General features: G+C 48.8%; 1 protein-coding gene across 7 annotated transcripts in view; it reads left to right on the top strand.

Annotated features, from left to right (window-relative positions):
- Positions 1-12,683, top strand: part of PFKFB3 (6-phosphofructo-2-kinase/fructose-2,6-biphosphatase 3) — a 43,077-nt gene extending 30,394 nt beyond the window's left edge. For 3 of the 7 annotated variants that reach the window (XM_054208108.1, XM_054208116.1, XM_054208078.1), the window contains exons 7-15: positions 271-395; positions 1,164-1,371; positions 2,209-2,355; positions 2,728-2,832; positions 3,301-3,430; positions 3,645-3,707; positions 3,878-3,942; positions 5,501-5,671; positions 9,652-12,683. In XM_054208108.1, the coding sequence (XP_054064083.1) occupies positions 271-395; positions 1,164-1,371; positions 2,209-2,355; positions 2,728-2,832; positions 3,301-3,430; positions 3,645-3,707; positions 3,878-3,942; positions 5,501-5,671; positions 9,652-9,681 (1,044 nt within the window). In that variant the 3' untranslated portion in view covers positions 9,682-12,683. Of the gene's footprint in view, positions 1-270; positions 396-1,163; positions 1,372-2,208; positions 2,356-2,727; positions 2,833-3,300; positions 3,431-3,644; positions 3,708-3,877; positions 3,943-5,500; positions 5,672-6,807; positions 6,835-8,592; positions 8,663-9,651 lie in introns of those variants that run through there. The other 4 variants (XM_054208088.1, XM_054208125.1, XM_054208135.1 and 1 more) reach the window with 4 other exon arrangements.
- Positions 12,684-12,952: the final 269 nt, after the last annotated feature.

Genomic DNA, 12,952 nt, shown 5'->3' with positions numbered 1-12,952 from the left:
GGTGGCGAGGTGCTACCCCAACTCTTGGGAGAACAGGAGTGGACTGAGATGCATTTATACCAGTCATGCAATGGCTTATACCAGACTTCTTCGCATTGTTCTTAGCTTTGGGTCTCGTTTGCTTCTTTTCTGTCCTATGATAAGGGACGACTATAAAGTGGCACAGCTGATAGCTGGATCTTGGCAGGACTTTGAAACTTGAGATTAGCATGGTCTGGCTTGGAAAACTTCCTAACCTCTCCTTGCGGTGTGCTTTCTCTCCTGCTGCAGGAAGTAAAATTGTCCAGCCCTGATTACCGGGACTGTAATTCGACTGATGCCATGGAGGACTTCATGAAGAGGATTAATTGTTACCAAGCCAGCTACCAGCCGCTCGACCCTGATGATTATGACCGGTAAGAAACTTTTGCTGACTTTTGAACTGGTTTGAATGCCTTTCCTCTCCCAGGAGAGCAGTAATGGATGAAGCATGGAGCTGTATTTCACTCTGTGCTCAAATACGTGACTGTGCTAGAATAATGTATGGCCAAGTCTCACTGTGAATTCAGGCTTCTCCTTAAAAATGCTGGTTTTCTCCAGCCATGTGCCAGGGAGCCAGGCACTGAAATCTTCCCAGGCTCTTCTAGGCTCAGATACACTGGTTCTGCAGGTCCAAAGGCTTTGAAAGAGCAGTTCAGTTTGAGTGTTTCTGTGATGCTTTTGTCAGTTAAAGGAAGGGACTGCTTGAACAGTCTCAAACCACAAGGTCGAGCAAGCCCTGTGGTTTCCACTTAGTTGTGTGCCCTGGGAAGACCTTTGCTGTCCTGCATGACCATGCAGGCACCTCCCAACCTTTCCACTGCTCACAAATATGTCCGTGTGCCCTGTGCGGATAATCCTGGTCTTGCTGAGCCCTGTCCTGGAGAGGAACATGTTCCCTGCTAGTCTTTTTTAATCCTCTTTACTGCTGCAAGGAGGAATAGCGATTACACTGGTGTTACTTAGCTTTACATGAATTGCTGTTACCTGTTGGCTTCCTGTTGAAAATAGCCTGCAGGAAATCCTTTTAACTGGGTGATTACGTTGACTGAGATAGCTCACAAGGCTGTTTTTTGAGGACGATGTTTATTTTCTTCTGCTTTCCCCACTGGCAACCCCCTCAGTCCTTGCTGTGCTTTCCCTAGGGAACTTTCTCTCATCAAAGTCATCGACGTTGGCCGGAGGTTCCTGGTCAACAGGGTTCAGGATCACATCCAGAGCAGGATCGTCTACTACCTAATGAACATCCATGTCCAGCCCCGCACTATTTATCTCTGCCGGCATGGTGAAAGCGAGTTCAACCTCAAGGGGAAGATTGGAGGTGACTCAGGCCTCTCCAACAGGGGCAAGAAGGTAGGGAGAAATGAATATTCCCCTATGGCTTCTAGGAGTGGTTTGGCTGTAGTAGATGCCATACATTGGGCTAAGTATATGTTCAATGACAGCTGGAGCGCTCAGAGGATCCATCTATAGGGCTTGTTAAATTTCAGCTTGGGCACGACCTCAAAACAAGACTTTCTGGCCATCAATGTTGCATGTAGTTAGGGGTTAACAGAGACTGGGCTGCAGAAATCTCTAGGAGAGATGGGTATGAGGAATTGGTTCAGACCTCACACAAGCAGGGCAGGATGTAGAAGGACTGCTGCCACCCTTCGGTAGGGATAGCCAACTCCGAGGGTGCTTTCAGATTGCTCACTACTTGGTTCTTCAAAGACATGGTTAAACACACTGCTTCGGGAAGGGTTAATAGCTGTTTTGGCTATCCAGACCATCTTGAAGTCCAAATGGAGTCATTTGAGGTGTGTCTATTAACGAAGACTACAGGATACATCAATTTAGCTTTATGACAAACAAGAAGAACTGTGGTTAAGAGTGGCCAGGGATCTTCCACAGCAGAGCCCGGGTTGTGGTGCCTTTTCTTGCATGCTGATGTTGTTCCTTGATGACATTAAGTTGCTGCTCTTTCCTCTGCTTTCTCTCTGTTCTCCTACCCCTCATAGCTTTTGGGGATCAATGTCTGTGTGGCTGCTCTTTGCCCCAGAGCAGAAGGCTAATACAACTACCTATGGACAGCAAAAGAAGTCCTGGAGAAGGCAATGTTTACTAGGAAGCAGGGAATAAGGGAATAAGGCCCATTGGGAAGCTGTGGATCAGGAATCAACCTTTTTTTTTTTTTTTTATGTCCCACAGTTTGCAGTGGCACTGAACAAATTTGTTGAGGAGCAGAACCTGAAGGACCTCAAAGTCTGGACCAGCCAACTAAAGAGGACAATCCAAACAGCAGAAGCTCTCCAATTGCCCTATGAGCAGTGGAAGGCACTCAATGAAATAGATGCTGTAAGTATCTTTGATTGCCGTAGGAAGAGCTGGATCACGGTGGTTGCTGTTTGGCAGAGAGTGTGACAGCGCTGGCCTTTTCACTTTTGCCTAAATCTCAACTTTTGTGGGGAGATTTTCCTTCTGTGGAAAAGGGTGGTACTTCTGCAGTACTCACAACTTGGCTTCTGATCTTAGCTTTACCTCATGCTGTTGCTTCAAGGTGTTGGCTTGAATGAGCAGATTAAAATGACTTTTGCTTGGAACTGCTCTGTAGTTGACCACTCAGAGGGTTACAGATAATTGCTTTGGAGGAGGTTTTGCATCTTGGGTGTGCTGATGCTTTTTGACTTGAGTGTGTCCAGTAACCTCATGGATGTCTTGTTCTGGCAGGGTGTGTGTGAAGAAATGACGTATGAAGATATCAGGGAGCAGCATCCAGAGGAATTTGCTTTACGTGATCAGGATAAATATTACTACCGCTACCCTTCTGGGGAGGTATGTATGCAAGAAGACCTTCAGAGATGTGGTTCTTGCTTTAAATGAGGCCTTCTTGTCTTCATGCTGTTGTCTACTCTTGGAGTAGAGGAGCAGCAGGTGCTCCAAGTAACTAGAATCAAGATGGGTCAGGCCTCAATGCATTACCTTTTGCACCGAGCTCTTGTGAAATCATGGTACATGAAGATCTCATTAAGGAACGTATCACTTAATAATAGTCCCACTGACTTGATAGCAAACTAGCAGAATGCCTTCTTTCTCATCTAATCAGAAGTAGCAGCTGCATTCTAAAGCAGCCTGAAGATGAGGCTTTGTTGAACTTTGCTTGTTTTTAGCAGTAATTATGTTCATTTAGTTTAGTCAAGGGCATGAAATCGATAGATGGACCAAGACAAGGACCATTGTTACTATTGAGGTGCTCATTTTCTTGATTCTATGCCATATCTCCCTTTCCTCGTTCCATCTCAGTCCTACCAAGATCTGGTGCAGCGCCTAGAGCCAGTCATCATGGAGCTGGAGAGACAAGAGAATGTCCTTGTGATCTGTCACCAGGCTGTCATGCGCTGTCTCCTGGCATACTTTCTGGACAAGAGTGCAGGTGAGCTCCCTGTCCCCGCAAAGGGGATTAATCTTGCTGGAGAAGAGATGATAGACGGAGCTCTGAGGAGATGAGAGATGTGTTTGGGTCCATACAGAGCCTGTTGCATGCATCTCTCTGGTGTGGGATGGCCTGCCTTAGATGCTGGTGAAGTTGTCTAAGCCTGCTTTTGGAGAGGGGATGGGATAACCCTCCTGCTTTGCTTTTTCTGCAGATGAAATGCCCTACCTGAAATGTCCCCTTCACACAGTGTTGAAGCTGACCCCGGTGGCCTATGGTAAGTGGGCCCTTTCTACTAAATAGGCCAAGGGATTCGACTTGTATCTTCTCCCGAATCCAAGCTGCCTCTGGGAGAAGAGCAGAGGTTTGGGGTGGAGCACTTTGTAGCATCCTGTGCCCGTTGGGTGTGCTGATGGCCTCTCTCTCTCCTTGTGCTGCCTTCTGCAGGCTGCCGGGTGGAGTCCATCTCGTTGAACATTGAAGCTGTCAACACACACAGGGAACGGCCAGAGGTGAGTGGTGCATTTCCTCAGAGCCATCCCTTGGTGTCCCCCTCCTTTCCCCTATGGTCAGCCGGCAGCGAGGACGTGCCCAGGTTTGGCATGGGAAGATTGCCTAGCTAGATGCTCAGAGTGCTGCTGGAGGACTGGAGCATCAAATAGGTTCTTGCTCTGCAAGGACGTGGCTGGTCAAGGGTTTTCCAAGGGAAAGGGACTGTTACATGTACCTGCTTCCCACTGTGTTTGCCCAGATTAAAGCTGGGCCAGGGAAAGCTAGCTCTTCCCTGGTCCTTAACTTTCACCTGTGCAGTCGTCCGCTCACCTGAGCGGGCAACAGAGCCATGGATGGAAGAGATGGCTTCTACCAGGTCTCCTAACTGGCTGGCAGAGCCCCAGGCTCAATGCCTTGCCCAACAACTCCTGCCCTTGTCTTTTTTTTTTTTTTTTTTCCTGGCCTGCCCACAGCTCCGTGTGGCTACCGGAGTGCTGTTCTGTAGGGTGGGAGGTGGTGGCGCTGGGCTGGGGATGCTGTGGGGAGGAGACCCCTCACATTGATGGAAACCCCTGTAAGGTCAGGTCTGTCTGCCCTGTGCTCCACTGGGAGCTCTGAGGCCAGAGCAGGGGGACACCAGCTTGGTGTCAGGGTGGGGTGGCCACCCAAGGGTGCCCATAGCTATGCCCATGTCCCAGCTGCTGGGGACTTCTCAACTTGCGCTTTGTGGTGATGGAGCCTGTCTGGATGTTGGATGGTCAAAGCCATCCCCTTTCTTTGCTTCCTGACCTCAGTAGGCGGCAGCACCTGAGCTGCCTCTCCCTCCCTGTAGCCACAGAGGGGGAAGCCAGTTCTTCCCTCTGCTGTGGAGGCCATCGATGCTCTCCTCCACCACCCTTCCTGGGGATGGCAGGAGAGCTGTGGGCTGCAGGTAGGATAGAGCAAGACACGTGCAAAACGCTTGTGTCCATCTGCTCGGCTGTGCGGGCGCTGCCCCTCCATCCCACCTCGCTTGAGTTGGAGCTTGGCGTGGTGCCAACCCTCCCTGGCTGCTCTGCCTCCACTTCCCAAATCTTCCTGATCAGCCCAGGCTGGCTTTTCTTCCCTCTTCTTGCTTTCACACCTCTCCCTGGGTCGGAGGGACCTGCTTCGAGGAGGAGACTGATGGGCACCTCTTTCTGTTGTGCAAAGTCATGGCTTTTGATTACTGCTACGTTTACTTAGCAATCTGTATTTACTTTTTTTGTGAGCAGAGGCTCAGGTGAGGAGAAGGTCTTGTCCCTCTTCTGAGTGCAGGGCCTTTTTGGTTTGTTTTTTTTTTTCCCCCCTCCTTTTTTGGGGAAATCATGCTGTGTTCTCGAACGCTTTCCTTTAGGGGTTTTTTCGGTGTTCAGAGCCTTTCAATTTATCCTTTGCACGTCAACAGTGATTGTGGGGAAAAGCAGAGGCCGCTTTAAGAAAAACACCCAAAACAACCTGCTTCTTTTTTTCCTTTATAACTGTCGCCTTCTTCCCTTTATTTTTATTTTACTTTAATTTTTTTATTTACTTTTTTTCCTTTGTCTCACTCTAATTTAGGAAGCAAAGAAGGGACCTAACCCGCTCATGAGACGTAATAGCGTTACCCCTCTAGCAAGCCCAGAGCCCACCAAAAAACCTCGCATCAACAGCTTTGAGGAGCATGTGGCTGTTTCTTCCGCCCTGCCAGGCTGTGTTCCTCAGGAAGTGCCCACGCAGATGCCGGGACAAGTTAGTTGAACTCTCTTTTTTTTTTCTTTTTTTTTTTTCTGTTGTTATTCTTGTTGGTTTATTGTTTGTTGTCCTCCTGTCGCTCCTGAAGCTGGGGAACGGCTTGCACTTGTCGCAACCTGTGCTGCTGTCTGAGATGCATCTTTCTCCCATGGCTGCTGTCCTTCCCTACCTTGGGTTGGTTTCAGGAGCACCCGGCAAAGGGTCACTGTTGATCCTCTCTTGGGTTTGGAGAGTGTTATAAACCCTCCAGAGCTCTAGCTGCATTAATTTAGTGCCTTCACTGTCTGGCATCGTGGTGTAAAACCCTTGGGGAGCCACATCTTTAGAGTGGGCAGGACCGAAGGGCTCGTGCCTTCCCCCTGGATGTGCTTGGCTCCAGTGCAGACCTGGACATTGCAGTAAAGCAAATGATCTTGTGCTTCCCTTGAGAAGGAGCTGCCAGGACCCATTGTTGACTGGGGGGGTCTCCTCCTTCCTGGAGAAATAGGCAAAATGATCAAAAATGAGTAGAAGCCTCTTGGCATGGTGAGCCATGGTTGAGCCTGGTTGCCTTCTGCAGCCCTGGGTGAAACCCTGTGGGTAGCTGCTGTGATGCTCATATGTCCTCTCCTCTTTCACCCACCCATGAAGGGATGTAGAAAGAGAGACCTTGCTGCACGCTTCTCCAGGAACAGAACCACCCCTCCCTGTGCTTTTTAAGGAGCTAGGGTGGTACTGGAGAAGCAGCATAGAAACCCCTTTGACATGCTGCTCTTCCCACCAACTGCCTGTTGGATCTTGCTGTCTTGCCCAGCCCCAATTCACATTGTCTGTGTTGTCTGGTGTCCTCTTGCTTCTCCTTGGTCGGATCCTGGGCAGATTAGGAAGGGTGCCATGCTCCTCCGACTGCTCTGCTTGGTGGCCGCTTCGCATGAGCCTTCCCACCCCAGCAAGCACCAAGCGTGGCAACTCGGTCTGTCTCTCAGCTTTCGGGACTCCACTTGGGCAGGTTGAGTCTTGCAACAAGCCTTCTGCCAGCTTTGAATTTAGAAGCTCTTGCTGTTTGGGTGCCCCCTCGCTGCTGTCCGGTGTCCTCCGCCTGGTCTCGCACGGCGTTACTGACACCTCTTTCCATTCTCTCTGTCTCTCTGCAGCCTTTACTAGGGAAGGCATGCCTGTAAGTACCTTCTTGCGTCTTATTCCCCCCTCCTACCCTCTTTCCATGTCTCTTGCCATCCCACCGGTTGTTTTGTTGTTGCTGTGAAACCTGTCTGGGGTGTGGACTTCTTGGAGTTAATATTTCTGTGTGTGCGTGTGGGATTTGGATGCGTCTTAGGAACGTAAGGACAAGACTATGGATGCTGCTTCGTCCAACCCCCAAGTATCCTACCTTGATTAAATATCGCAATTTTATTGGGAAAAGAAGTGAATTATCACTTGCCATCTGCCAGTGTTTTCTAAATTCCTTGCCTCTTCCTTGGACAGTCACGGGATGGGAGATGCTATTGGGTTTTCCTAGAGTTCTCCTTTGTGATAGCCTGTTGTACTGTAGATGATAGATCCAGGTGGTCTGTCTTTCCCGAGGGCTGAGTTGTGTCTATGAAAGCACACAGGATGCCTTGGGCATGTAATGCACTAATTATGAATAATCAAGGCTTTGACGGTTTGGCTTAGTGCTGTTAGATCCTTGTGTAATAGGGACAGGACAGCTTCTAGATAAACTTAAAGCCTTTGGACTTAATTCATGCTACGTCACTGAGTTGAGAGCAGCAGTCATTGAGCTGTGATCAAATGTCTTCTCGAAGACAAGGGAGACCTGGGGGCTGAGCTGAGGCTGGGGTAGTGCCCAGGAGTATTTTTGCCTTCTGTAGGCCGGTTTGAATAGGTCTGTGAACATCCCTGTCCTGGTTCGTTTTGTGGGCTGAAGATGGAGGATTCTGCTATAATGTGGCCAGGCCAGAACTCAGCCCTGCTTGCATGTAACAAACAGCTGGTGAACCTCACGTTTCTTCCCCTTTTAAACATTTTTGAGAAAAGGGAAGTTAAGAAAGTTACACTTGGCTTTGCTGGTGGATGTGTTAAGGAAGATCATCCCGCTCATGCTTCTGGGCAAATGTAGAGGTTGAGTTGCTCAGCATGGCCTGCATGTCTCTTCTCCTTCCCTTGCTGCTCATGGGCACAAAAGCCCCTGATGAAGTGCTTGGTCTTCTTGTGTTGCTTTGGAAGAATTTTTGTTTCTTTGTCCATTCCTCCACCCGCCTTTTACCCATCCATGTTGTAATAAAAAGCACTGCATGCCTCAGTGCTGGCTGGGACACTGAAAACATGCTCTGATGTTGAGTTTGGGAGATGGCTGCATCAGGTTTTGCTAGACTAGGAGCTCTGCTGAAGCAGGCAGCGATGGTTACCCATCCCGGGCGTAGGCTGGCAACAGCAAGTTTACAATCTCCAGCTGCTGGGAGCCTGCCTCCACCTACTAGCATGGGACTTTTGAAGGAGCCATGAAGACACCCCAAACCAAAGGCTTGGTGCCACTCATACTGCTGTTACTTCTCTGGGAGGCTGTTGTCTCGTACACATGTGCGTCTGGTCCCTCACCATGTCCCATCACAACCTGTGTGGGGTCAGGGGCAATGGAAGGCTCCTCCTCCTCAATTTGCACCATGGGACTCAGTTGGCAGTGGGTGTTTTGTTGCATCAGCCCTCACTGTTGGGGTCTTGACCCCCATCCAGGAGGACCAGGGAACACCTGGAGAGGCTGGGGATATGGCTGTGTACCTCAGAGTCCTCCTGGCTGTGGGATCAAGCTGGTTTGGGGTCGTGGGACTACCTGGCATGATGATTTCTTTTCCTTTTGTTTGGTTTGTGATCCAAAGTGCACTTTTTAACAACGACCTGATCCCCTCCCTTCTTCTCCCCTTCACTTTTCATGCTTAAAGAAGACCCGTTTGTCACTTTCTCAAAGTTTTCTCTTTACTAATATTTCCAAGGTAAATGGCTGTGGTGCATGTGCCTTCTCCTAACCTCCTCCTGTCTCCTTAGATAACAGAGAGAACAGCTCAGCCCTCTCTGCCTCATAGCCTGGCCGGGATTCCTGGTGCTTGTAAGAGGCAGTTTAGGTAGTAAAAGCAAAAATTAAAAAAAAAAAAAAAAGAAAAAAAAAAATGTTGAGAAACCTTCCTGGCTGTTTCCTACTCCTTTTTTCCCCCACCCTGTTTTGTGAATTGGGAAAAGTCCTTGTGAACATCTCCCCTTGGGTTTTTCCTCTAGCGGATGCTGTCCTCCAGCCACTGCCCTCAGGGCTGGTCCTGCTTGTGTTTAGCTGGCTGTCTCTGGTTTTGTGGTCCTTGCCACACAGTGGTGGGTACCTGTTGTTGCCACCCTCACTAGGGCTGTGTCTGAAGCAGCTCTAGGGCCCTCATGGGGCATCATTGGGGGAGTAGGTGCTCCTGCCGTACCACTGGTAGTGGCTGGTCTCCATGATGGCTCTCAACATGGCCGGAGAGAGCTGCGTTGTCTTGGCAGTGCCAAGGATGGACAAATGGTGACCTCCTTGGCAGGCTGGGGGGGACATTGCCCACCCTCAAGGGGAGAAAGAGAGAGATTTTTAATTGTCCTTCTGGAATGAAAAACATGGTCCCCGGTCACCTTGCCTTGCATGGACCAAAGAGCAGCTTCAGAAGTGCAGACCGGGTGGGGTGGGAGGGTTGCTAAAAAGCTTGTGTTTTAGGGATATCTCTGCCAAATTCCCACCCTGTAGTGAAAGCCAGGTGATGCTTGAGGGGAGGGGTGTAGGTAGCAAGTCAGCACATCCCCCACACCCTCCAGCCTCTCTCCTTGGGTGGACAGTGTCCTCTCCTCTGTGGTAGATGCTTTTGTAGTGACCCGTGCCGTGGCTTTCTGTTACTCCTCCCATCCCCTTCTTGTGCACGTAGAAGATGCTGCTGGGACGGGGTCCAGCACCACCCCCAACCCTGGTCCTTCCCCTCTCGTTGCAGAACATGAACAACTCGCAGAAGCCGTTGTGACTCCGTTGGCGCTGTCGCGAGGCCACCAGCGACGCCACCGGCGACGCCAGCTTCTCATCCCATCGCCATTTCCGAAGCTTGCTTATAAACCGGTCTCCGTCTGCGGCGAGGTCGACCCTCGGCTGTTTCTACCCGCGCCCGTTCATCTGCAAACCGCTCTGCTGAAGGGGGGAGAGACGCAGGAGAGCGGAGGAGAGGAGCCGAGCTCCCCTGGGGCCACCACCAGATCTTTAGGCTGCAGCATTTGCTCTCCTCTCTGGCGTCCTGTTAGATCGTAGCAAGCTGTAAAGTGCTTCTAGCGCACAGGAGTTTAATTTTCCTCTGTAAGCGGTTTTGATCTCCTTTTGTATAGACGATCGGTACCCATCCGTCTCTGGGTGGGGTGTACATATGTGGATGGTGCGGGGTTAGCAGAGAAATAGGGGGAAGGAGGGAGGGAGAGAAGGGGTTTTGCATTTTTTTTATTATTATTATTAATTAATTACTTTTCAAGAAAGCCTCTAATGTGCTGCGCTGCAGTCCTTTTCTCACGCTATGGCCTGTCTCCCACGCACAGCCCGGCTCAGCCAGGCCCAGTGAGCACCAGGAAGGCAGTGGTGTGAAGTCCTTCACAGCGAGAACTGCTAGGTTTAACCAAAAAAATAACCCAAAACATATGCTTTTTTTTTTTTTTGAATCAATACACCTTAAAGGGCTTTGCAGAGTATATAGATCTAGATCTGCTTCTAAAACTGGTCATGAGCTGCCTGTAACATAGGAGGAGCCACGCTCGGGTGATGCTTCCATCTCGGGGAGCATCTGTGGATGCTCCAAGTTCAGGCATGTGTCAATTTTGGGGGAGACCGAGCTCTGATTGAGGTGCTGTGCTGGTACTTTATCTCCCCTTTCCTCTGTCTTGGGGGATAGTGGAGATTTTTTGGGGAGGTTTGAATCCCTGCGTCCTCGCAGATGGACAGGCTGAGCGTAGATGCGTTTTGCAGACACACAGGTCTCATGGAGGTGGCCAGATGTCTGGCTGGGATGCTGGAGTCCCTGTGTGGCTGCAAAAAGCCACAAGAAGGGACAATTTTGTCTGTGTTCTCTCTTTTTTTTTTAATTTTTAAAAATTTTATTTAATATATATACATGCACACACACGCGCGTGTGTGTATATGTGTATACCTAGAAACTGCTTAGTTTTTGCACTTTATTTGTGGCAGGAGCATAACTATTTTATTTTTTATTTTCAAGTCGTGCCCCTTAACAGGGTAAGCCTGAATACAGGCAACTTTTTTTTTTTTTTTTTAAAAGAAGTCTTATTTTGCATGCTGGAAGGCTGGGACTACAAAAAAAAAAAAAAATAGTTATGGCATTCGAGGTGTGTGTGTGGGGAAAATGGGGTGAGGTCCTGACTTAAACTCCATCAGCCAACTCCCAGTGGTTTGATAAACGAGATCCCTCCTCGGCAGCCTGTCCCCGGGCTGCGAAACGGCGGTTAAAAATGGCAATTAACCACTATTGCTTTGGGAAAAAAAAACTCTGTGGATTTTGAATTTTTATTTTTTGTTTTAGGTTGTGGGTTTGGTTGTTTTTTGTTTGTTTTTTTTTTTTGTTTCCTCCCCCCACTCCTATGTCCAGCATCATCTTCATCCCCATCTCATGCTTTTTAGTTGCACGGCTGAGGCAGGAGACGAAGGCAGCGAAGCCCTCCTGCACCCCTGGGCTGGGGCATTGGAGATGGGCAACCCCTTGGCTTCATCCTTCCCATGGCTTTCCCCGACCCCCTGGGTAGGAAACAACATCCCTACAGATGGGAGCAGAGAGCTTTGGGGAGAAATGATGATTTATTTTTTTCAGTTGTGTGGGTTGGTTTTTTTTTTTTTTGAGGGGGTAGGGGGGGGAGTGTTGGTCTGTTTTTCCTTTGGGAAAAGGCTGAACCACAGTGCCTCGCGCTTCAGCCCCGGGCAGCCAAAGCGTGTGCTCGGGGCAGCACCGACGGCAGGAGGTGCATATGTGTATTATATCCCTGTACAGATGAAACAAAGAACACTTCCCCCTCCTTTTTGTGTCTCTTTTTTTTTTTTTTTTGCTCCTTTAATTGCTGCATTAAAAGCAGCCTTCTCCCTGTGTGCGCCACTGACATCTGCCCTTTCGGTTTCTTTGACTTGGAGAAGAAACTGTATGTTTTGGGAAGGCGAGTCACTTGTCTTTTTCAGTCTCCTTCCTGGGGAGTTTTATCTTTCTCCTCCTGCTATGAAAAGATAAGCCGGCAAATGCAAACATGACATCTGCCTGCCCCGTGATCAATCCTGTACACATGTAATTCTGCAGATGTTTTGGCGTGTATTTGTGTGTGTGTAAATACATATATATATATAAAAAAAAATATATACACAAAATCAAACCGCAAAAAAAACTTTATGACCCTAAACTTTCTTCCTTTGGGAATAATAGAAGTCTCGGTAGGTCTACAAAAATGCTGAAATTTGAACCTGGCATTTTTTCCAGTAAGGGGAAAATCGGTCCGTGAGCAGCAGCGAGGTCCTCTCCTGCTGGGGGCGTTGGCGGTAGGTGGTGTCAGCCCGGTGCCATCACGCTGGCCCAGAACCTCACTGCACATCGGTTTTGGTTAACAGAGCCAAGGACCGGGCAGCGATGCCGCAGCCAAGGCGGATGGGGAGAAGCGACTTGTCAAACCACACCAATGATTTCTTTCCCTGCTTCTTTTTTTTTTTTTTCCTTTCCTGGTTTTGTTTTCCTTTGTGATACTTGAATTTATTTTTTTATTTTATTTTTTTTATAGCAAAGCGCTCTTTATTTATTTAATGTATACTGCAAAGCTTGGAGAGAGGGTAGTTACATGGGATTTTTTTTTTTTGATTTGTGGTATGTTAACAGTTCTGTATGTACGTCTGGAATAATTGCCTGATATAAAGCTGTGCCAGCTTAAAAACAGGGTATGCCTTTCAGAAATTTGTATATTTTGCAGTTGCTGGACCAATAAAATACCTTGTTGAAATACATATGTGACCTGGTTCTTGAGTTAAGATTTACGCTTTCGGGCCTGGTTTGCGTGTGACTTGGTGGCCCCAAGGGATGCTGTGTGCCATCCAGTCCTGCCTCGCGCATATGTTCCTGTGCCTCATAAATCCCTCCTGACCCCACAGTGAGTTTTCTGAGGATCATCTTTGAGAGAAACCAGTTGGATCCCATGGCGTGATCCTTTATTTCTGACTATGTTACTGTAATTTTGAAGAGGTCATCAGTGCAGTTGAGGGTGTCATTCCTCCAA

Source organism: Rissa tridactyla, chromosome 1, assembly GCF_028500815.1.
Source record: "Rissa tridactyla isolate bRisTri1 chromosome 1, bRisTri1.patW.cur.20221130, whole genome shotgun sequence".
In the NCBI taxonomy this organism is placed as follows: Eukaryota; Metazoa; Chordata; class Aves; order Charadriiformes; family Laridae; genus Rissa; species Rissa tridactyla.
The sequence above is the reverse complement of the archived record's forward strand: the minus strand, read 5'-3'. Positions and strand labels throughout refer to the sequence as shown.